A 24,947-nucleotide genomic window follows, 5' to 3' on the forward strand; every position below is an offset into this window, starting at 1 on the left:
CCTCCCTTCAACCCTCCAGCTCTTTTACCTACTTTCAGACCGCATTAATCAACTTTTCAAGATTTACGTCCGCTCTGTCTCTCGCGCCTTTGCAAGAAATCGTCCGGGGCTTTCACTGTTTTTTTCTACAAGGATTTACACAAAGCAAAGTTAATGACCATATGTCGGGGTTTTTTTTTTCACTTTTCTTTGTCTTACATTGTGAGGAGGACATTGTGCTCTGCCGGTTTGATTCATGTGTCTGGCCTGCCACTCTTATTGTCCTTTGACCTGCACATCCAGACTGGGTATCTGTGCTTCACACACAAGTATGTTCACTCCAGAGTTAGAGCATGAAGCAAAAAAATAAACAAAAAGATGCTGAAATAAATATATCTCTAGTTGTTTAAATAGCTAGATTTCCTCACATCTCCTCTGCACGATGTCTAACAGACAAAAAAAACACTTTACACATGTGAAACACGTCCTCTCATCAGCTAATCACAAGACCAGAGAAATTCAGGGAAAAATAAGCCTAAAAAAAGACAAAGAACGACAGAATGAGCGAATGAATGCACGCTCTGCTTCTACGTCAGAGTCCACGCTGTGAATTGGCCTCTGTCTGTGAGCTGCTGAAAAAATCTGAATGAGGCCGTTCAGCCCTCACTCCATTACTGCTGCAGATGTTTCTAGACGAAAAACATTACAGAGCACTTTATTAAGTATTTGTGCAATGCCAACACATGCTTCCAGGCAGCAGCCCTCTTCACTGAACCTCCGGCAGTTCAATCGAAAGCCAGTCCATCTGGAAAAACCTGCAGAGATTATTAGCGTTCCTTAATGTTACGTCGTCTAATTGCACTAAAGTTATTTGGGTCCGGTAGCACATGGCAAAATTGACACTACAAATACAACATCAAAGTGTATGTATGGAGGTTTTTGTACATACATTAAGCAACGCTGTAACTTCCCAGAAATATACAAGTTAAATTATCTCCAGAGAAAATAAATCTCTTTAGCCAAAACTGTGCTTGAGTCAGCAAATTAAATTTAACAATGTCAACAAAAGGCAGATGAGTTGCTTCCTCTTCAGTAAACCAAACCTTGCTGACGTCAATGTGCATAACAAAAAGAACAACGAGTATTGTGCATCTGTCAGAGACATTTCAAATACATTTATTCGAGGAAACGTCTGACTAACCTCCTCCGAGACACATATGGAGGCATCTCTGGCCGGACTTAAGGCAAATAATCTAATAAGCAACAGCACACGAGGATTTGCCGTTGAACATATGACTGACCCTTCATGCCACTGGTTCTGGAAGCACAGGCCTTTTCCACTTTATCCCTAATAAGTCTCCATTCACTTAATGTGCAGCAGTAACTGGAGCGTCCAGGCCCATTGATGGAGGCAGCTGAATCATTAATGAAGAGTAGCTGCAGTTTAATTCGGGCCTCATACGATGAGTGTTTGACCCCGGTCACGAGAAGATGGACTCAAGCTTGAGTGCATGATGAGAAATGCATATAGTTTTACAGATGTTGGGAGAACAAAATACTACAAGGTGAGAATAAAAGAGAAAAGTGAAAGTATGCACGGGAGGCCAAGGCATCAAACTCCTTCCGTCGTCGTTGCTGTTGTTGTTGTTTTCAAGTTGCTTTGAAGATGAGCTTGTGGGAAAACCTTCTGCTTTTGCTCCGTCTGCACTCCTGTCCCTTTATGTGTCTAATTATTCCCTTTACACGCCGGAACAATAACAACAATGCAATGCAGCAGCAACAACGTTATTATGCACAGACACCCACACAGGGACAATATGCTGCGTACAATGGCAATCCAGATAATGGCATTACACATGCACACAAAAGGCGTAGCAGAAATTGTTTTGGGCCGGGAGTCTATCCGCCTGTTATCATACGTACAACCCTACACACACACACACACAATCTGTTGTCAGTTCTGCTCTGTATCTTGTCATTCTCCAGGTCCCTGCTCCTGTACCAAGGCCCCCCCCCCCCCCCCCCGCCCCCCCGAACCATCCCCACCTCCCCGTCCCTACACGACTGCCCCTTTTGTTTGCCTGGAATTTAGCTCCTGGCTGAAGGGGCCTGAGCAAGGGGACAAAACACACTTCACAGCGTTAGATAGTGGCTCAAAACTCTGTCTGGCACGCACACGCATACACTTTACTTTTGTGCACATGCACAAAGTTGGAGGGCTGCCTGCAAAAAAAAAAATCTCCCGTTCTCAAAGTAACACGAGGCTTTTTGATGGGGCCCTGCATAGTCTGGCAGATTATCACAACAACACACACTGCAGGGGAAGAGCGCACAAAAACATTTCTGGTCCCGCGTGTTGCCATAAAGCTTATATAAACAGAACATTTGCTGGTCACGTCTTTCCCTAAAGTCGACTCACCTTTAGAATTAGTTTTTCTATTCTGGCTACATTCGGTGTGACAGGAGGATTTCCGACTCTAGACAACAGACACTCAGACATAAATCACGAACAAGACTGACCTGTTTACGGGCGGTGCAGCTTTGCAAGTTGGATAATTTCTCTGAAATGGTTCACATTTATTATCAATTAAGAGCTACAGTCTTTCTCTCTCTGCATTTTCCTACAAGTATCAGCTGGAAAATGTTTGATTTTGATGATTTGATGACCTGCATGTGCACGGATAAATACATGCAGAGCTGTGGCTCCGACTCTGGAAAGCGAGTGCACTTTTAAAAGAGCACAACTTGACAGTCCATATGTCCCTGTTAGTTCTGACAGTGGTACTGTAGCGCTCCAGACAGATGTGATTACAGTGGAGCTGCTGCAACACAGCGCCTGGGGAGAAAGTGGAGGAAAGTGGGACACAGCACTACAGTAAAGAGAGCAAAATAAAGAGGAGATAAAGAGGGAAAGAAGTGGGAGAGGAAATGGGGCATAAAGCTACAACATGAGAGAAGAAGTTGACAAAACACAGACTGAGCCACAGTCGCAGAGTGTGAAGACAGAGGAGGAGATAGAGGAAGCGCAGAGCTTCTGTGCAGAGAATTAGAGATTTGGCAGAAGCTGCCGTGTGTCTCGGCTTCAGCTCAACTGTGAATACTACAACTTTTGAATATTAATATTGCGAGAATTAAAATGCAAATTATGTGCATATCCATTAGGTACGCTGAAGCAAATAAATCAATCTCCCATGAAGAGAAAAGGACTGATTAAGGTTGGAAAAACACTGAGAGTGGAACAAAACATAATGGTTTGAGATTATCCAGCGTTAAACCAGAAACTGTCCAGAGTCACGTCGTTTATTAAGATAATATTTTTCCTGCTTTTCTGTTTTATGTCTCATAAAAAATTAGATTTGATGGTCTGACGTATATCACAATATTTTTTTTTTCATGCGTAATCACATGTTCACAACATTTTCCACCGGTTGAGAGAGGAATTAATGCAGCAGACTGACTAATGATGGACTATTTTACTGTGATGATGAGTAAATATCGTAGAATAATCCCACACTAGTAGTAAAACAGGTTTGCGTGGCCCCGTGTTAGCGCTGACTGCTGAGGTGGAAATCCGGGAACATTTACAGCTCAGAGATAAAAAAAAACAAACAAACAACAAAAAAAAAAAGAACACGACCAACACGGCCTCTTTTTTTTTTTTTCCTTCAGGCCTTTTCAGCTTCATCACACCTGTGTTTAGAAGCGCTACATCGAAAAGGGTCCGGGCTGAAACAGCGTCTCACATAATCAAATTCACTAATATGCCGGTATATTAAAAATTCACATCATAACAGAAAAATAATACTGGTATTTGATATGAACCGAGCAACAACGAGCATCAAAAAGATTTAAACTATTTCCTCAGATTTTAGCAGCAGTTCAACAGTTAATTGAGCAACTGACACATAATCTGTCAAATTACTCACAAAGAGGAATAATTATATTTCTAAATACGTCGGGATGAATAATGTGCCTTTGTGTTTGAGACATGAACTCCTCGTGTGACAGACAGAAAGTCTATTTTCAGTTCCTAGTCATAATTAAATGATTTATCGAACATTTCATTGTGCCACTGAGGCATAATGGAATTAAACAGATTACAGATAAAGCGATGTCACGATACAGAGACGGAGACAGAGGCACCGAGCGAGGAGACATGTGACGGACGGAGCCAGACAAAGAGACGGAGAGGGACAGTGTCACCTGGCAGCGTGCGTCGTGTCCTACACCAGCTACGATAATGCTGACGCGACAGGATGTAACTGAGCAGCCCTGAACCTGACGCAGCTGCGCTATGCAGCACTACACCACCGTCAGTCTGCAGGATATCAGGTTTGTATCACGACTGATAAAAAAAATAATCCTATTTTTTTAGATTAGAGACTCAAGGAGAAGATTTGCAGAGTAATTAACCTGGCAAATAACTACTGGAACAACACGGTGAATGTCATGATCAGCAGTTTAACAAAAGAAATGTTTGTGCTCCGAGTAGCACAGTGGAAAAACACGACGTACACACAAATATAATATCATGAAGTGGGGATAACACCCTGTAACTGTGCCGTGATATGATAATGTAGATTTAGAGAAGAGAAAATTACACAAAAAAACAGAGAAACATCAGCTTAAAAACCGATATGCAGCCTTTCTGAGAACAAACACTCCCAAGTATGTGCACTTGGTTAAAATGTGTTGCAGATAATGCATTATCTGAACATAATAAACAGGAGCAGGTTGTGTTTCCCCGAGGTTTAACGTGACGATCAGTCCAAATCCTCTGCTGAGGCTGCAGATATTAAGAGTCTTAGTACGAGGGAAACTTTTTTAAGGGTAATTTATTACATTTTTGAGACTGTTTTTCTGGTTTTAGTGGAACTTAATTTGATCAGACGTCCGATTTAACTGAAATTCAGGACACAGATTAAACTCAGATGGTTCAGATATAGACTTGAGTGGGTGTGTCTTCTGCATGATGCAATGCAACAACACTTTTTGGTTTTATTTCCTACTGATGTGTGACAGAAAAAGCAGAGCAATCAACTCGCTGCACCAGCCGGTATCTAGGCCAGATGGACCAACTATCGCTCAGAGCCAGACACCATCAATAATCCAACTTCGTTTTATCAGCAGAGTCAGAACCCAGGCTGAACTTGTTACCTAACCAGCTGGGAATTCATCAATAAGGGAGCTGTGTGTGTGTGCGATGCAGTATTGATCTAGATGAAGTTAGTGAGCGAGCGAGTGAGTGAGTGTGTGTGTTTTTTTTTGGCAGTGAAGGTTCAGATAAAGTAATCTGGTAATCAGACAAGGCCAAAGTTTGGTCAGCAGGGTCGTCGCTGAACAAAGAATCACTTGTATGAACTGTGAGAACTGTTAGCTTATCAAAACACTATGTGTACGCGAGATTAAAGCACACGCAGATCTGATCTGACCAAAAAAAACTAAAAAAAAGTGTGGGGAAAAAGAATATATAGACAAATATATACATTTCAACTCAATTAGTTGATAGAAAAACAAAACTAGATATCTGAATATGAGGTTATTTATCTATTTTCTAAACCATTTATAATCAGTTACAACTACTGGAGATAATAAATACTGTGTGTGCAGGACTCTGAGGGTTTAATTCTAATCACCCAAACAAGCTTCAGTGTTTCCAGATGGATTTCACACAGGAAGCATAACTGCACAGTCACCAATGTGTCACTGCTGCACTATTCAGAAAGGGGTGAACTTTCCTCCATTATTTAAAGAGGTGAACTTTCCCTTCATCAAAAGGCAAACGAGAAAATACTGCAACTATAACTGTTTGATAACAGTTTGCAGGCCTGAGGCGACGGTTTCTCACTCGATTTCGCTCCATTAGATCGCTCTCACTGAGCACATGGATCACACGGTAACGCAAGTAAAGTAGATCCAGCGGGGCCACGTCCAGACAGTGCAGGGCTTAATCTCATTAGAGCCATGAATGCAACACGTGTAGTTAATACATGACCCTAGATGTCACTAGACAAGCATACAGCGGCTCACAATACCCCCAATCCTTTACCCAGCTCAGTTCTAGCCGACTGAGTGGTGAAATGACGGTTATATTATACTGACACAAAGCTTCAGAGGTTTTATCTGACACACTGGTGCAAAACCGGTACTTTTAAAATGGTGCTTTAAAGGTGGAAAACATCCAAACTTTGCTCATAAACGGTGCCTTTTTCATTGTTAGGGCACTTTGTGACGTGCAAGTTGACTTGTGCAGAAATAAACTAATCAATATAAAATAAAATTCACAGCAAACGGTCATAATTACCATGATAAAAACAGAGGCGTGGGGTCTGGCAGGCTATCAAAGACGCTACATTTCTCAGCTTTTAAAAAATGCTACGCGTTATCACATGTTTAATCAAATTCAAGGTGTTACCTCCATTGCAAAATATCTCCTTCAAGCACTTGTTGCAAGTTTCCAACTCCAAAAATCTAAAACAATCTATGACAAAAAACTGACGTGATGTCACGTGTAGCGTCGGCACAGCAATAGAGCTAAAGCTAAGCTAATTAAAAATTCAGTTGCATTTATGGAGCAAATCTGCATTTCTTTTCTATCTGATTAGTACTGTTAGTGGTATCATCCATAATATGGACTGAATACATAAATACATCCTACACTTTATAAAAGATTTAAATCACAGTTGAAACTGAGTCGCAAACAGATGCAAAAACAAGAACTAGTTGTAAAGAGGCGTTTTCTCTGCAGCTACTCTTTACACTTGGACTGACGTAAACTCTTGACATATATTCAGAAACAGGTTCCCATAAAAAAACGAAAGGTCAAAGTTCAGACGGCCTCCAGATTATTAACTATTGTAAGGACTTTCCATATCCCGTTAATGTGCAATGTTCTTCCCAACTACATGTACATACACTTTTATTTTTTATACTTGCTGTTGTACATTGTCTGCATCCCTGTCAACAATTCTATATTTTATTACTTGAACTTTGCTTTGTTTGTTTGTTATATAGCTTTTGTATATTTTTTGATACTAATTTTATTCCTTAGACCACACATATGTTTGCACATGTGTCTGTTATTGCTGAATGTCTCTGCTGCTGTCAACAACGAGAAGTTCCCCAGTGTGGGAGGAATAAAGGCAAATCTTATCTAACGTTATCTTATCTCATCTTACCTGTAGATTACTCAGTTACAGATATTGGAAAGAATAACATCAACAGAACCGAAGCATAAATCTAATGTTGCTTTTATGACAGCGGTTGCTTAGTGAACAGTAGGTGACCTAAATGTGACGTACAAACGATGAAAAACACTTTCTTTTTGCTAACATGCACACATACAGTCACATGTCACTCACCTTCTGCAGGCTGGTCGGGTTGAGCTGTGTTTTGTCGATGATCTTTATTGCAACCTGTAAGGAAACGACTTATTTACTGCAACAGATCAGAGCTGACACAACTTCAAAAAGAATCACTTAGAGGCTTAAAAAGGCTGCACTTTGCACAATTATCTATATGAACTGGTGCTTATTATTTCCTTGACAGACGGTTTCTATACAGACAAACATATTACATTTACGACAAATTAAGACAAAAAGCAAACCAAAAAAAAAAAAGAAACACCCCCAAATTTAGTCCCTGAACCACCCTGGGAGAATCTGGGTCTGTCTCTGCATCCTCATCATCAGAGCAGAGACTTAAACTGCAACTCAACAAAATGTGAAGCAACACAAATGAAGAATTTCCCCCTTATGTCTGTCATTGTAGCACCAGGCAGTTTTTAAATCCATTAATCAGCTATTTCTTCCACTTCTGGAACAAATTAATGGCTGCTGAATATTGTGATCTGATGCTGAGTTTTTGTCGACACATTTCTAGCAGTAAATTACATTAGCACAACCGAGAGGGGCTTTTAGAGGCTTAACGGCATGTAGTGACCTGGTCAAAGACGGCATCAAGCCACCACCCGATGCACGACCCTCTTCTGCTTTATATGAGTGGAACACAGCAGCAGCAGTAGCGCTCACATGATCGGGAGCCAGTGGCAGACACACAAAAAAAGTTTCTTGGGCCTTGAGATACCAACTCAACTGATGTAGGTCAAGGGTTTTATGAGAAGAAAGACGACTGTGTATTTAAGTACACAGACATACGCCTGCACTCTACAAAGGCTCTAAGGTCTGGATCGTGCTGCAGGGCTCGAGTCTGTTTCTGGCTCCAAAAACATTTATCTACTGCAGCTTTTCTCTCATATAAGCCTGTGTGCACTACTTTCCTTAAGTTTCTTAAACTCACCTCTCTGCCGGTCAATATGTGTCGTGCCAGCTTGACCTTGGCAAAGTTTCCCTTGCCGATGGTCTTGAGCAGCCGGTAGTTGCCGATGCGCGGCTGCTCATCCGAACAAAAGGCAATGGAGTTACGACATCGGGCGCCGAGGGAGCGACTCGACCAGCCAGTGCCTTTCTCTGAGCGGCTGGCCGACAGGGAGGCATGCTGAGGAGAGACGGAGATGAACGGTTAAGTTTAACTGAACACTCACACAATCCTGCACAAAACGACTGTTTTACTACGTTCTGCAACTAAAACGGTTGGAAAATCTAAGAACTGTGAGATTCATTCAATCAATCTTAAAGCATGAGAAAATGTGGGGATATTAAGGTTTAAACTCTGCATTGCATTTGCTTTTCAAATGTGTTCATGTTCTGCTTTGCCTTTCAGTTGAGCGACAGTAAAAAAATATGTTTATTTATTTGAAATAAACTCTAATTTGCTGAATTAATTGATGAATTAATTGAGAAAACACTGATCTAAAGAAAGGTATACCCTCCAAATGAACTCCCTTCCCTGGGTGATATAAAACCAACAGAACGCCAACAAAGACCTTGTGACCATGACTCTGGTCCCGTTAGTCATGTGACTGGAGTCAGGGTTGAAAAGCAAAACGCAACCAGGTCACCTATAGATCCCATCACACCTCTTATGGTCCCACATTCTTCACATTCGTGAGTGGATGTGAGGTCACGGCCGTACATTAATCAAAGTGCTCAATTCTCTGCTGATAAATACAACAAGCTCTGCTAAGACACTATGGACCAGATCTACTAGGATCCCAAATTTGCAATCTAGAATTTTGCGTGTGGGCTGCAACTGCGGTTTGCGGGTGATTCAATAAAAGTGATTGTCTAAATGACAGCGGGTGCAAACATCCGTATGTAAATGAGGGATTTACGGCACTATTGGTGTTCACCGTTGAGACTTTGCAAACGCAAAGTGACATTCGATGCCGTTACGTTGAAGGTGTCAGACAAAGAGGCAAATAAACAGAAATGTGTTTCATGGGATAACTTTTAGTTGCAAAAAGAAGATGCGCGAATTCCTCCTCTACAATAACAGCAGCCATGTGTGCGCAATTACACGCAGGACAAACCGTTCGCAACACGTTCCTTTTGAGACACGTTAAAACTCGACGCAATTTCTATGAGCAAAATTTTTACACCTTTGAAAGAGTTCGAGTTAACAGTTAAACTGTTAGTAAATCAGTTTGTAGATTTTTTTTTGCGTGCACAATGAGCTTTCTGTTTGGCATGGGATTAGTTTTACCTGGGGACATCCTCTGACTCAGATATTGGCACATTTTGCACAGGATAAACAAACTCTGTGTTATACTCGAATTTAAGTTGCGTTTTTTACGGCTCTGCTACTTCCCACCTCACTCTGCTGCACAGACAGTTTGAATTACTTTACAATTCTAGATAGTATTTATCTAAATAGGGGAGGAAATTACCAACAACCTGTCAGTGATTAAATCAGCTCCACCTTTGCCGATGAACAAATGAATGGTTGATTTAATGATTTCATTTGTCTAAATGGGTGAATAGTTTAGCGGCATCTCAACTTTGCATCCTAACATCTGTCCAAACTTTGATTTGCACATCCTTCATAAATCTTAAACAAAAGTCTTGTGTCTTCACTTGAACCCTCACCCCTAAATGGATTAGTATGATCACATCACCTTACGAGATTTATGGCAGTTAATTTGTGGTGTTATTTTTACTTTACAGGATTAAGATCACAGACGTCCCCATGATTATGACAAATTATCAGAGGTCCCCAGGTAAAAATCAGACCCATGTGAATAGGGCTTAAAGCAGCCTGGAGCCGGGTATAAGACGTCACCAGGAGGCCAAACAGAAGGATAAGAGAAACACATCTCTAATTGGAAATTACAAGCTGCAAACTGGCTCTAAATTTTAAACTCTCGTAAACTCTAGAAGAGAAACATCCAACTGAAGCAAACTAGTGTGAACCTTTCATCTGTTGTGGGGAAGAAACGAGGAACAAGGAAATAAGAAAGAACAGGAAACGTCAGAACATACAAACGGACATATTTTCAATTCCTGCCTTCGGGCCTGACAAACGATTACGAGAACAAATACAAGCATTTCATACGAAGTGTCAAATGGTTTTATTTTTCACAGCGTTTAGCTTAGTTTTGTTTGCCAGCTTCCTCCCACTTTCACAACCCTTAACACAGAAATGGCCCGAGCCATATCAGTCAGTGGTATTTTAAGGCAGCGCTTAAATGATAGTCAACTTGGATATTAATATACTCCACGTTGTGCCAGATCCATTCTCTATTTACAGTTCATTTACCGAATGATTGAAATAAGCTGCAGTGTTAATGACTGGAAAAAGACTCAAATCTGGACAAAAAAATAAAAAAAAGGTTGAAATCAGACCAGAATCTAAAACAAATGATCCCATAAATCCGTATGCAAACAAAGGTTGTGTCAAGTGTACAGTACTGCATAAAGCCCTGCACAGATTAGACCTTCTAGAGAAAAGAGTTAGGGAAAAGTACCAGAGGGTGAGTCACTGTATTACTGTAAGAAAGGGGAAAAAGTACTTTGTTTTGAGAGAAACTGTGCAACACTCACTCTGTATTTCCACAGAACGAGAACAACACACACAGACATACACAGATAAGAAGCGTGAATTGCACTCGTTGTGCACAAAAACTAATAATTTTTCCAGCACACATGAGAAATGCCTCAGGTTTTTAATACTATTACAAGTGATATAACTGCTACTATTGTTATTCTGCAGCTGAACACCGACTTCAGATTAAAAGTGAACGTCCATGTTTCCATCCTCTACCCTAATCCACCTCTTCTCTTCAGTTCCATTTATCGAATTATCGATATTTTCCTTCATCTTCTTCTTTGGCCCTTCATATCACAATCATTATTTATGTCTCCAAGTGGCTTTTGGCACAATCTTCTACTTTCCACACAACTTAAATCCTTAGATGTAAATGATGTAGAGCAGGGAACCGATCTGGTCACAAGTGGCATATGGAGATGTTATGTGGAGCTGCATGCTAACGGTTAATGTCCAGGATGAAGAGTCGTACTCAAGAGTTGTCTGCTTGGGATCGGACCCCCCCCAAGACAGATTGGATTAAGCTTTTTATCTTTAACTTTAACTGGACCATCGCAAAATCGATTTTCTCCAGCATGTATACGCCTTAATTGGACTTTAATTGGACAAAGCGTGTGCACAGGCGCCACAACCGCTGCGTAAGAAGCCAGAACAAAAACATCCAAGAAAGCTGGTCGCAGAAGAAGAAGAAGAAGAAGAAGAAGAAGAGGAGGGATAGCGCCATGTTATCTGCACCATAAGTAGCGCACACATTACGTACAAGATTAAAAAAGCTGAACTATTATCCATCTGGTTGTTGTTTGAAATGCCGGTTTGACACATGAACGAGTCCAGTTGTTTATTAAATGATGTAATAGGTCAACTGAAAAGGGGGTCGTATTAACCTGCTGAAAAGACACCTATCGCCACCTAGTGTGGTGGAGGAGGACACGTTCCCGTCAGTTATTCGATTTTCTCTGTTGCATGTAAACTGGGACGAGGGCCACATTCAGAAAGTCGAATTTTGAGTATAGCTCATTTAAGGTGTGCATGTAAACACACTGAATGTTTGTGGTCCAGGTACTTGATGCTGTTGACCATCTCTACAGCTTCTCCCTTGATGTAAAGGGAATGTTTTCGTCACATTAACGCAGACATTGTTCTCCCTGCACCGGCCCATCATGTCCTCCGCCTCCTGTCCATACGCCGACTACGTAACAAAACAAATACTTGGAGTCTTTCTGAATTTCCGTTCTTTCTAAAGAATGAAGATTGCAACCTTTAAGAAGACAAACGGCAATTTGTGTGAACCTGTACACCAGAAATCAACCACAGCTGGTTCTGGTGTTTGTGTTTGATCGCTCTATATACGACGCTGGACCACGGACAGAGGGTTGAGCTGGAGCCTTTACTATGGATCACACTCATATATAACACTATAGCCTGGTCCAACCCTTCATTTTCACCTCCTCGGCCCTTCCCCCATTTATTCACCCCTTCTTCGCTCTCCCCCAGCTCATCCCATCCCCCAGACAAATCAATTTGCCCCCCCCACCCCTCCCAACCCAATTCCCTCTGTTCTCCCTCTCCATGCCTGGGCACGCCCTCCCTTTTGTCTCCCCGCTGCTATCTTTATTTTCAGCGACCTCGCATCAATTTGAGCTTCACGCCGGCCCTCCGTCACCCTCCCCTCCCCTCCCCCTTGCGTCTCCCCCCCCCCCAACATACCCCTTTCTTCAGGGAGCGCAGTCCATCGATTCACCCCACTCCTTCTGATTACCACGCACTTTCATTCGGGAGAAGGTGTGATGGGGTTTCTAGCGCTGGACGACCGACTAAGCAAAGGTATTTGGGTGAGGAGTGGGTGAGGAGTGGGGGGAGATAAAAGCCCACCCCAAGATAATTATGGATGTAAGGTGACATTCGGTGCAGAAGATGGATGGAGGGCTGGTGGAGTGAGTGTGTGGGATGGGGGTAGTACGTTATTTGCACATTCAGCAACCAAGCAGCACCTTGCACTTGGAAACTGGAAGAAAAAGAAAGTCGAGGATGTAACTGAAGCTGGATTATATCGCTGTACTATTAGGTTAAAATCACATTATGTGAAGTATCTGATATTTATCTATATATTTATGTTTATTAGGGGTGAGTATTGGCAAGGACTTAACGATACGATACGTATCACGATACATTATTGCGATATATTGCAATATCCTACATAGTTATCTGAGAAAATTTAAAAGCAGCTTAAAATACACGTTGCACATATGTACATACGATGACAGTGATAATTCACTGCATAAATTGAGTCAAAAAACAATATTAATTTAAATGATCCATTTCCAATTTATTGCGCTTGTGCAGAAAAAGTGGTGGTGGAGGTGTTGAAGTCCTTCACGACTGGACCAAAACGTGATTTTTTTCCTTTTAAAATCGATATTAAGTCAAAATCCACACTGTATCGGAAGAAAAAATATTACGATATATGTTGCCATATCGATATTTTTTCCCCACCTCTAATGTTTATTCCATTTTCTTCTTATTTTGTTTTATTTTTTTCCTTTGCTGTGCATATTTGTTGAAAAACTTAAAAAAAAAAGCAGATATGTTGAATAAGATTCTGAATGAAACTGAAATAAAAACTGGATTAAAAAAAATCAGCTCGTTTTTGCCACATTTGTTAAAAAATAAATAAATAAATGGTGCGTGTAGATTTAAATTCAGGGCTCAGAATGAAAATCCCGATCAGTTTGAGTTTCCTCATTAAACTTAATGTGACAATTAATTTTTTACTGCACCATCTGCAATTCATGTACACTGAGCAAATCCTCATTCAGCATCGGGGGAAAAAATAGGGAAAATATTTGTCATAAAGCAGAATGAACCTGAAATATTTGTTTTTTTCCCCTCCTACTATTGCCAGCATGGATTTAATCGTAGTAAAATAAGCAGCAGAGATTCATAGTAAAACATCTCTCTACAACAAACTCAACATGTTTAAATCATCAAGCAGCTTCTTCTGTTATTGACTCAGCATTGAAGTTGATCCTTTAAATTCTTGTGTGAGCAACAGGAATGATAAAGTGGTGTCATTGAAACAATAATAAACTTGGGCCTCAGGAGAAAAATAGAAACGATTAAACATCCAAAGAAAAATGCTGTGCGCTGCATGTGTAGCTAAAGCATCTTGATACAGTTTATTTCAATATTGAGGCTATATAAATAAAATTAAATTCAATTAACAACGTGCTCTCGTTATTTCCCTATAAACTTTTGAACCTCTTAAACTGAACGATGGCACGAAATGCCTGAAGGACGCAGATCACGGTCACATGTAAACAGATAAAGATTGTATCTGTCCTCCTGCTGACACTTCCCACTAAACACAAACATACATGAGTCAGCTGCTTTTTTCTGCAAACGAAGAGCATTTAGCATAAATAAAAAAAAAACTAAACATACTATGGTTTATATGCCTTTTTAGTTATATTAAGATGAGTCTACAGTCATGAATTGGAGATGACAATAAGGAAATAGTAATGAGTAATCACTCTTAACTGTTCCTCCTTAAGACTTAAGTAACGCTGGTGGCAAAAACAGTCACGAGTTTCCTTTTCCTTCGAACTTCCACTGTAAAGCAGCAAATGGAATGATTTTTGGTGAGGAACCTTAATTTTACATAAATTTTCAGTAGGTTTATAATAAACTATGGGCAAAAAACCAAAAAAAAACGTGTGAGTCGCATTTCATGTATCACGTTTGACTGACCAGTTGTTTTTTTTTCTGCTTAAATCTTCGCACAAGGGTTAAAAGAAAATGTGTCGGCTAAAGCATGTTAGCATGTCTTGCATAGCGACTCTACAGCACAGCAGCTACGCTCCATCTGTGCCGGTCTGTGTCTGTGTGGGCGTGAATAAAATGCTAAGTTAATGGGATGATGGGAAACTCTCATGAATCTTGTCGTTGCCGTTCTTCTAGTCTGAATATGTTCCTACTTTGCCTGAAACCTGATGGCGCTCATCTTTTTATAATTTAACACTATATGATTTCCTGAAACCCAAAAAAATAAAAACGTTCATCCCTTGTTACGTCCTTAGATGCTGCGTCATTTCAGGAGTTACACAAATACTTGCGTCGGGGTTTTTTTTTTTGAATCACACACGAATAGTACAGATGTGCAGATATTCAGGGATTGTGTAATCGCAGCTTTTAAGAAACCCGGGGGAGCGTGAAAAGGGAAGGCGGACAATGTTACGTCGAGACACGCAGAATGACGAACGTGTTGCCAAACAATGGACCACACCCTGAAGGAGGCGTCTCGCCCGCCGCTGCAGCCTTGACTTTCTGTGGTTTGCAGTGTGTGTGTGTGTGCGTGAGCTGGTGGGAAGGTGTTGAGTAATGACGGGATGTGTGACACTGGTCCTCCAGCAGAGGAACGGTGTTAACCACTGGCCATCTTCACCCTCTATTAACAGACACAAACAGACACACACAATGCTAGTCCAGCTTCCTCTTCCCCCCCTCGGCTGCTGAGGTTTTCTGCCTCCGTGTCGCTGACCCTCACATTCACCTCCTCTATCATACACCAGCAGACGCCGAGTCTCCGGCCACACGGCAGAAAGCACATATCATTACTGGAAATTAAAAAGAATTTGAATCTGCCCGTGACAACGCTCTTAACTTTGTTTACTGGTGAATGTAACATTAATCACTGTGAATTTCAAAGATTTCCCGCTGGTGACGACATCATGTCCCAGCGCAGTGACTAAAGGATATTTAAAGATCGGCGTTTGGTCTTTCAGTCAGTGCGTTTACATGCTTGAAAATTGACTTTTTTTGGATGTGGCCCTTGTCCCAGTTCACATACAACAGACACACTAGGTCCGATGTGTCTTTTTCAGCGGCCCCCTTTCCGGTCGACCGATTACGTCATATTATAAACAACTGGAGTAGTTCATGTGTCAAACCGGCATTTCAAACAACAACCAGATGAATAATAGTTCAGCTTTTTAATCTTGTACGCAATGTACATGCTACTTGAGATGGCACAATCCCTCAGGTGGTTCTTCTTCTACCCCTCGTTTACCTTTATCTTCTGCGACCGGCTTTCTTGTAAGTTTTTGTCCTGGGGTCATACGCCAGCGCACACGCGTGTTGTCCAGTTAAAGTCTGATTAAGGCGCATACATGGCGGAGAAAATCGATTTCCAATCTTTCCAATTACCTGGATGTCTTAGTCGGATGAGCAGAAATCAGATTTTAGTCACAGTAACGTGTTTACATGACCTTAAGTTGTCCAGTTAAAGTCGGATTAAGGCAATAATTAAGTCCTTTGATGTGATGTAATATATATCGAGCAAAACTAAAAGGAAATAGCATGCGAATAAAAGTTTTAGGAATGTGTGTCTGCTACATCTAAACCATAAAAACAAAAGAAAGTGCATTAATAGAAGAGTTCATCGGGCTTTTTAGTGACATGTTCCACATTAACGTACTAGCATATAGTTATCGGAAAAATATCTATACAATTAAAATCAAATTTTTCTTTGAGTAGACTGGTTATTTTAAATTGTCAATTTGGCAACTAGACAAACTGGGACTGGGATTTTGTTTGTTGAGGTTAAATATATGACTTTGCTATGAATTGGTTGGATATGTTGAGGATACGGGTTGTGATCGGGTGCAGATACACAACTGTGTAGCTCAGGCTGTATTTATTTATGTTTTTATGAGTTTTGAATCAGTGTTTATAAGACAACGTTTATTGATCCCACGTATGGGAAATTATCTTGTCACAGTCGTGCAGAATTAGGTAAGAAATATATCATAAAAAACAAAACAATAAAAGACTTGTACAAGAATATAACAGCACTCTGATGGTCAGTATATACAGTGTGTGCTGGGAATTAAAGAAATTGGAATATAATATTGGAATATGATATAATTGCATCATAATATAAATACGTTGTGAACTGTAAATGAGTAAATGAGGACGTTATATTCTGTGGCAATGGAAAATAAAATAAACCTTATATCAGCATAAATACAACTGTTGACTAGAGGTATAAGACGCTGCTCACGCAACCAAGGCTCAACAGTAAATGCGACATTTCACTCCTTCCTTGTCTACGGCGCCTAAGTCTCTTTGTCAGCAACTAAAAAAAAAACTCACATCTCACTCATCAATCAGGAGTGTGTGTCAAGACCAGCAGGAAGTTGCAACTTGACCTGCGTCACGTCCTGTCCTGGAGAGAGAGAGATGTCACGGCGATGACAGCAGACGTGACACATGTGGCGCTGCAACACTCGGGCGAGCGTTTCCTGGCAGGCGGCGGCGGCGGCGCACGGACGGAAGAAGAGAGCGCTGCCAGAAAAACATGCTACTGACCATGACGGACAGGCTGTCTGATAGCGAGGAGCCACGGCTCGATCAGCTGCTGCTGCTGCCTCACTTCGCTCCAAACATTCATGTGATCTGATTTAGTCACGAAGCACAAAGCTCCACACAAGTGGAGCTGGTATAGCAGAGAAAACTGGATAGTAGTCACTTACTCTCTCTCTCTATATATATATATGTGTGTGTTAATGTGGAAGTATTAATCCTTCCTTTGTAAGAATAAGAAGTTTTGTTGCAGCTATGCACGATATAACAGTAAAAGCACACAAATAGATGCAATTTATATATAATATATGTTTACTTCTGTGTCTATTTCTTGCACATTTGTTCATACACTAATCTTGCATTGCTTATACTACGTATACAACCTTAATCTCCCCCTTAACTCCAAGGAGTTACAACAACTTAACTGCAATATTACAATACGACTCTTAATTTAATCCATGCTTACATTTTTTTTACATTTTCATCTTGCAGCAGGCCTCACATTGCACACAACATGCTGCTTTTGCCCGCCCACCTTTGTGTATTTCTTCTCTTGCTCTTTATTTATTTATTTTATGTACGTATGACTCTTCACCGTCCTAATTGCCCGTCGGGAATAAATAAAGTTTTTTCTGATTCCGATATATTATTAGAGTGTGTTTTTGTGTGCAACTGTGCTACTGCGACCAAGCAATTTCCATGTGGATCATTTAAGTCTGTCTAAATCTAAATCCAAGGCATATGTGCGTCCACCTTAATAACACAAATATGGAAGCTATTGGTGCCTCAGTGAAGCTCAGTTAATGGCTTTTCTTCCAACGTCAGTATTAAGCACAGAAACCGTTTGACATTAGGTTAAAATTGATCTATTGATCATCTAACAGAGTCAAAACATCTATGTAACATTTAACATTTCAACATGTCACCACAGAATAATTATTTAATTCATGTTGCTTCACTTTCTGCTGAACTAGAAAACACGTGTGTGCATGATGAAAAGTCAAGTTATCCTGGGTTTATACACTGAAAACCTGGTTGTCAATTCCAAATAATCAGTACTGACTGACTTTGGACGTCTTCAAGCTAAAAGACTAATCTGGAGATTTTCTAGGAAAAAAATACAATATATAAATATAATTGGCCTCTGTAAAGTTGTGGGTGAAGGAGATAGTGACATGTCTTATGTTGGAAAGAGTTACATACATATACTGTTAGACAGAAAAGAGAAACAGTTTGTTAAAGTATGGAAACTCTTCTTAGACTTTTTGGATGCGAACTTTACGTGTTCAAGTTTATTTATTTGATCTTATTTATTTCTGTTACCACTGTTTAATTTGTATTATTATTATTTGTTATTATTACTTTCTTTTGATTGTTTTGTTGTATAGTACATGTATACTTTATGACCGGGGTCACTGCTATTTGCATGTTTTTCTTATATGTACAAAAACTATTGAAATATTCAACGGCGAGCAGCTACTAAGAGAATTCACCTTCCTCCAAGAGGGACTGAAAATCACCCACAATTAATGAATTAACATCTTCATACCACTGCAGCAACGTAGCAGCTGACATACACTTCCAGATTCCTACCAAAAACCACTGACCGGAATATAAAAATCATGTCCCCAGGCCAGTCTGAAGTCTGTTGTTTTTTACTGAAAACTCTTTTATTCTAAGTAGCAGTCGCAAAAATACATGAAGTACAACTTTTTCCCCTCATTCAATTAAGAAAAATGTAACTCTAAAGCAGAAGTCTTCAAGGTTTTCGAGGCCAAGGATCCCAAACTGATGGAGGGATTAAGTAGGGACCCCCTACCTACCTACATGTGTTGTTATTTATAAATATACGGTTTTAGTATCACTTTGCATTCAGGATTAAGTTATTCAAATAATGCATAGTTTATTTCAAACATGTGCAACAATAGAGTGGCGTTGACGTCTTCTGCCTCCATTAATCCCTTCACTAAAATATGTTGGATTTATATTAATGTGCATTTAAAGAAATTTTAATTTGTGGGAGAAAATTAAAAAAAAATGTGTCTAATCAATCAAAGATTTTGCGACCGCCCTGCAGTACCTACACAGACCTCCCAGGGGGTCGGGGACCACCTGTTGAACACCTACACTCTCAATTTAGGAAACCTGCACTAAAATCTTCATCTATTAGCGGAAGTTAAATTAAATTTCTCATCTCAGCCTTGTTAAAAGCAGTTCAACTCATTCATTAAATTCACACGAGTTTTGCAAATTTACATAATATTTAACCTGAATATTGAATATTCCTTCTATAAAAGCAGTAATCCACATATTGTTTGTTGTCTCCTCTGTGCTGTGGATACAAGAAAAAGACCAAATCTTTCTGTATATTCTTAAATTCTGTCGACCAACTCAGCATAATCTAAATATTATCGCCAACACGAGCCGGATGGCGCGATTTCAAAGAGGAAAAACTACCCGACGTTGTGGGTTAAAAAGCCGACCTCCCTCCTCCGGCCTGACATTATCTGGCTCCAGTATGCAAAGTGTAACTGGATTCCTCAGTCTGGACGGTGCAGGGCTGCAAACACACACCCACACACATTGATGCTTTCTGGTCGCCTCTGGAGATCTGCCACATTACTCAGCATATAATTCACCACGGGGCTGTGATCGTCGGACCGGGGCTGAGCACGGGTCAGATTTATTCTGTTCGGATCAACGGCAGCAGATTAAAGCGCTGAGTCACTCCTTGGCTAGACCTCGGTTTCTCTCTCCGTCTCTACACGGTGTGATTCGTTTCTCTGTAATGATCTGTCCCCTTAAACCCCCGTGTCACGACATGCCCCGAGACGCAAACGCAATAAATCCGCTCAATTTTTTTCCTTTTTCCAAATTTAGACACAACCGTATACGATAATTATTCCCCCCGCGTTTGGTTTTATTTTTGTACCAACCCAAGTAACTGCTGAGATCAGATCTATGACGGAAACATTCCTCAGATGAAGTCTTCCAAAGATGGAAAAATGACATCAGTCGACCAGACAGGTTGTAAACAAGGGCGCAGTTTTTCAAACAAATCCGAAATATCATTACTAATGCCCGCAGAGTTAAAGAAAACGGTGACGCAACCGTGAGAACTCGGCTAAACCAGAAGGTCCAGAGTTCTCACAGTGGAGTGATTTGTCACGTTTTAGGTCTGGGAATCACTATTAATGTCCTGAATCTTTTCAATTCTGATTCAGAACGTCCAAATTTGACTTGATTAATTGAGAGATATTTCTAAACATTTCATGGTCTCATCTACCTGAAGTTATCCACTCCTCCCTGGATGAACAATTATCCAACCGGCCCATGATTCATCTTATTCTCTCAAACTCTTCCATAACATCATCAGCTATATCTTGTATTATTAGATTCTACGTGTTTCTTTCAGTCCGATGCATCTTTGACAGAAGTTTTCTGTTTCTCCTCAAGTTTTCCTCCTGGTAAAAGATAATCATTTTATTCTTGCTCTGGCTGTTTTTTGTAAAGCGTCTTGAGACAAGTTGTATTGTTAATATTTTGCTTGTGGTTGGAACATCTTGCATCGGGCTTTTATCCAGCTCTTCTCTATCTACCTTCATACTTTTTAAATCCAAAATGACGTCACGCATCGGATTTCAGCGCTGACGGCGTTTTCAGAGTCGGAGCTCTTCTCACACATCGACTAATCTCGTTGTGTGATCTCGAGAGACGTGCCAGACCGTCTTGTAAATGTCTAATCAGAGGACGCAGATAACAGAATATAACTGTTTATGATTTTATCAGGCGTTCAAATAATTTTCACCATTTGTCACAAAACTACAAACTACAAAAATGCTCATCACCTTCGAGCCACTTGCCTCGCTATATGCAGTCGGATACAAAATCCTATACAACATCTCACAACTCAAAGCAACAATCTATCGCAGTTTGTAAACAATGTGATGTTTTTTGAGGGGCGGGGCTTAGCTGGAGGCAATAATCTCAAACGCTATAGCCTGTAAACGACGGTTAGCATGTTTCAGCCGATTGTTTTGCTAAGAATGGGTGAGGAAAACGCATATTTTTAAAAAGTTGACTCTGACTGATGGGACTATATTCACCGATCCCTACACTCTCACTCACTGGATGGATGATTTGACCAAAGGAGGACACAGAGGGGACGAAGTCTGGTCTGTCTTTATCAAGTGAAGCCTCTGATAGAAAGATATTACAAGAAGTAAGAGGAACCATTGTGGAGGGTAACGTAGTAAATACAACTTCTGCTTGGAGGTCCACGAGACATACAACTTAGCTAGCCTAGTGGTTAGCATTAGCATTAACCTGTAACTGAAATGCCCAAACTAATGATTAACTTCACCTAATTTCAGTCCCAATTAAGTCTAACCCATCATGTTATCCAGGCTGAGACTGATAATGCATTACATATTAATCTTATCTGATATTAAGTGTGCGTTACAAGTGTTGTTGATGATTGATGTAGGATTTTCCCTCTTGACAGTGACTGTGTTCGCCTCCAGCTTCCCTCTGTTTTGCTTCCAGCGAACGCTGCGACGTCACAGTGACGTAGGGCACGAAGGGGTCTGCCCATGGAACATGTGAGTCTAAGGGTAATTTCTGATTAAGTGGGTGAAACAATGGGTTTGATGGTCGAGTTCAAGTGGCTTTTATTTATTTAGTTCGAAACAGAGGTTCTACAGGAAATCATTAATAAACATTATCGGCCAAGAAACGAGCTGCTGATGTATTATTTTAGGACTAAGGCCCGCTGCAGGAAACTATTAAGACCTCAGTGTTAGCGGAAGTCGTGACACAGCACACACCCCACACTGCACTACTGTGCTCTCCTACAAGTATTATAAAAATGACTATCGACTGGCCTGTGTTTCTGTTCTGCAAGGAACAGCTGTTTTCTGCTACGAACGTTTCCTCTGGTTAACAACGAGAACATTACACCATCATGTGATCACTATCTTTATGAGTTACAGCTCAACGTAAACAACATGAAACGTGAGGTACAAGAACACTGCAAAGAACCCAGTTTTAGTCAGTGAATGTATATAAAGGTAGGAACCATATGGATTCACTTGCACAACTGAAAATAATGGATATTAAAGTTAATACGTCTACTATTCAACCCAACGACGGTTCTGAATCTTGTGAAAGCTCTTTACCTCTTCATAGAGCGCAGACAAGAGAGAACCAACTCTATGGACGCAAACAGACTTTAGAGAATAAGAAGAACAGAGATTGCATGTGCATGGGGTTAAACTGCGGCAGCTCAGACCTGAGGAGAGGCACGGAGCGCTGTAAGTCGACACCTGAGAGCCTGATAGTAGAAAAAAGCCTATTGCACAATGAACACAACGGACCCGACTGTGTGCTCTCCACTGAGCGTCTTTCATGCTCGTCTGACGGTTCCTTTTTGTGCATATCTGTGTGATAACGCGTTGGTCTTGCAGGGGGTCCTCCTCGTGTGTGTGTTCGGTCTATGAACAACGTCATTATTCTTCCACGCCGTATCCTGATACCCAGAAAACACTACACCTGGTCTGCAGCCGTTGACAAACCCTCGAATACATTAAAGCTGCAACTTCATGACAGTTACAGTTGGACTTTGTGCCAAGTCTAATCACAACACATAGTTTTATCTGTAACCTACATTTACTGGCACCTTTGTATCACCACCCTAATTACATCTGGAGAACGTATGTGCAGGAAACTAAACTGATAAAAGTTTTTATGCACATATATTTAAAAGTTCCTCAACAGCAGAAGAAATAAAAAGTGCATTTTAAAAACAACAGACCAGATAACGTAGCATTTACGAAAGTATTAATAATCAGATAGCAGTTTGGCAAATCCTATAATTTTCCTTAAAAAAGCTGCACAGACATGTTCTTGAGGAAGCCATTTACAAGAGAGTCTGGTAAGCTCTTAAGCTCTTTTCCAGCGCTGCAGCTTTACATTCACACACTCATAGCTGCATCTAGTCTGCGTTACCACAGGCTCACACGTCTGCTCACAATGACAAGGAAACTAGAAAAATAATGGCAGCTCTGCATCTTTTTTTTTTGTTAGCAATTAAGCTACTTTTACCAATTAATTTCTCTTGTGGATCTTTAAAATCCACCCAAGTCTAAGTGTAAGTCTAAGTCACGGGGCACAATGGTGGAAGATCTATTTATTTCTCGCTTCTCTGACCTTTGGGCTACTGTTGCAACCGTAACACATTTCAGTTTGGTTGAGCTGGTGGCTCGTGCACAAAAAAAACCACACACATCAGCGAAGGCATTGTGACCAATAGACTTTATCTAATATCAGCCCGACCCCCCTAATTTTATACCAATCATACATGGTTCAGTTGGTCTCAGCAGACCAGATGATTAAAAGCCTCAGGTTGTTTGTGACTGTATGTTGTGTGTTTCTAAGTGAAACAAATGCCACCGAGGATATCTGAGGTGACTGCCAGCTTCTGGGTAACACACACACACACACACGTCAGGACAACAAGTTCATGGATCTTCGTCTTGTCCGAGGACCACGAAAGCTTTGCCTTACACACACACAGACACGTTGGCCTTTTTCGTAATAACGCACAGCCGTGCATGTGCACACAAGTACTCACCCACACCTACGACATGACTTCCTTTTTTCTCTCTCACACACACACACACACAGATAAAAAAAAAAAAAAAAAAATGACTAACCCTCAAGGAAAATAGTTGTACTTTTTGTAGCTGGCCAGACGTACATCATGTCTATTTAACTCGTTAGAATCATTTACCTCATTCTTCCTAGAAAACAGAAATATAGATATTAATAGATGCAGGTTTAGTTCGGTTAAAGTCATCTGACTGTACATACACCATAAACACTCATTATTTCACAACATTACAGCAGAGATGTTTCTCCAACTTGTGCTGCCTATTTCTACCTAGAACAACGATCGAGTAAAAACGATATCCAATTCCTACAGCCGTTAACTTAAGTAAACTTCACTCAAAGGTGGAATATTCACCATAAAACATAATTATATTGCCAAGACCAACATTGGAACAGCACGTGCTACATGCTACATGCTAGTAGCAACAACCAGACAACCTCACAGCTCACCATTGGATACGTCTGGAAAAAGAAGCCGTCTGTTCTGGCTCCTTTTGGGAAAAAAATAAAAAATAAAAAAAAAAGCACATCAGTGAGCTCCTCTGATGCTCTTGGTATCAGATGGGACTCCTGCTGCGACCGTGCTACAGAGACCTCTGATCAAAGGAACAGATGAAGACAGGACTCTTGTACTTCGGCTGAACAAAAAAAGCGGTATCTGAGCATCCCTCGTCTGATGCACTTTGTGGGAAACTTTCTGACGCACGTCAACTGGAAACCCAACAAACCGTCATCTGTACTGGTTTGCAGGAAAAGGAAAATACCAACTACACAAAAATACTGTAAACATCCCTTAAATTCATGGTTAAATCACACAAAGGACTGTTGCCAGGATTTAGAAGAGACACCAGGGTTAGGTCTGGTTTCTTTGGCTTGGAAGTAAACACAGGGAAGGACAAGTGAACTGAAATGAAAAAGGACTAAAAAAAACAGAGGAGAAGCACTGGAGGGAACAGAGCGTACAAAACACGCAAATCGTCGACCCTGGTGTGAAA

General features: G+C 40.7%; 1 protein-coding gene across 7 annotated transcripts in view; it reads right to left on the bottom strand.

Moving 5' to 3' along the window:
• mark4b (MAP/microtubule affinity-regulating kinase 4b) overlaps nt 1-24,947 on the bottom strand; it is a 53,751-nt gene that overhangs the window by 22,811 nt on the left and 5,993 nt on the right. For all 7 annotated transcript variants that reach the window (XM_047594001.1, XM_047594000.1, XM_047594002.1 and 4 more), the window contains exons 2-3: nt 8,278-8,475; nt 7,341-7,394 (exon numbers count right to left, since the gene is read on the bottom strand). In XM_047594001.1, coding sequence (XP_047449957.1) covers nt 7,341-7,394; nt 8,278-8,475 — 252 coding nt within the window. The remainder of the gene's footprint in view (nt 1-7,340; nt 7,395-8,277; nt 8,476-24,947) is intronic.

The sequence above is a fragment of the Mugil cephalus genome, chromosome 9, assembly GCF_022458985.1.
Source record: "Mugil cephalus isolate CIBA_MC_2020 chromosome 9, CIBA_Mcephalus_1.1, whole genome shotgun sequence".
In the NCBI taxonomy this organism is placed as follows: domain Eukaryota; kingdom Metazoa; phylum Chordata; class Actinopteri; order Mugiliformes; family Mugilidae; genus Mugil; species Mugil cephalus.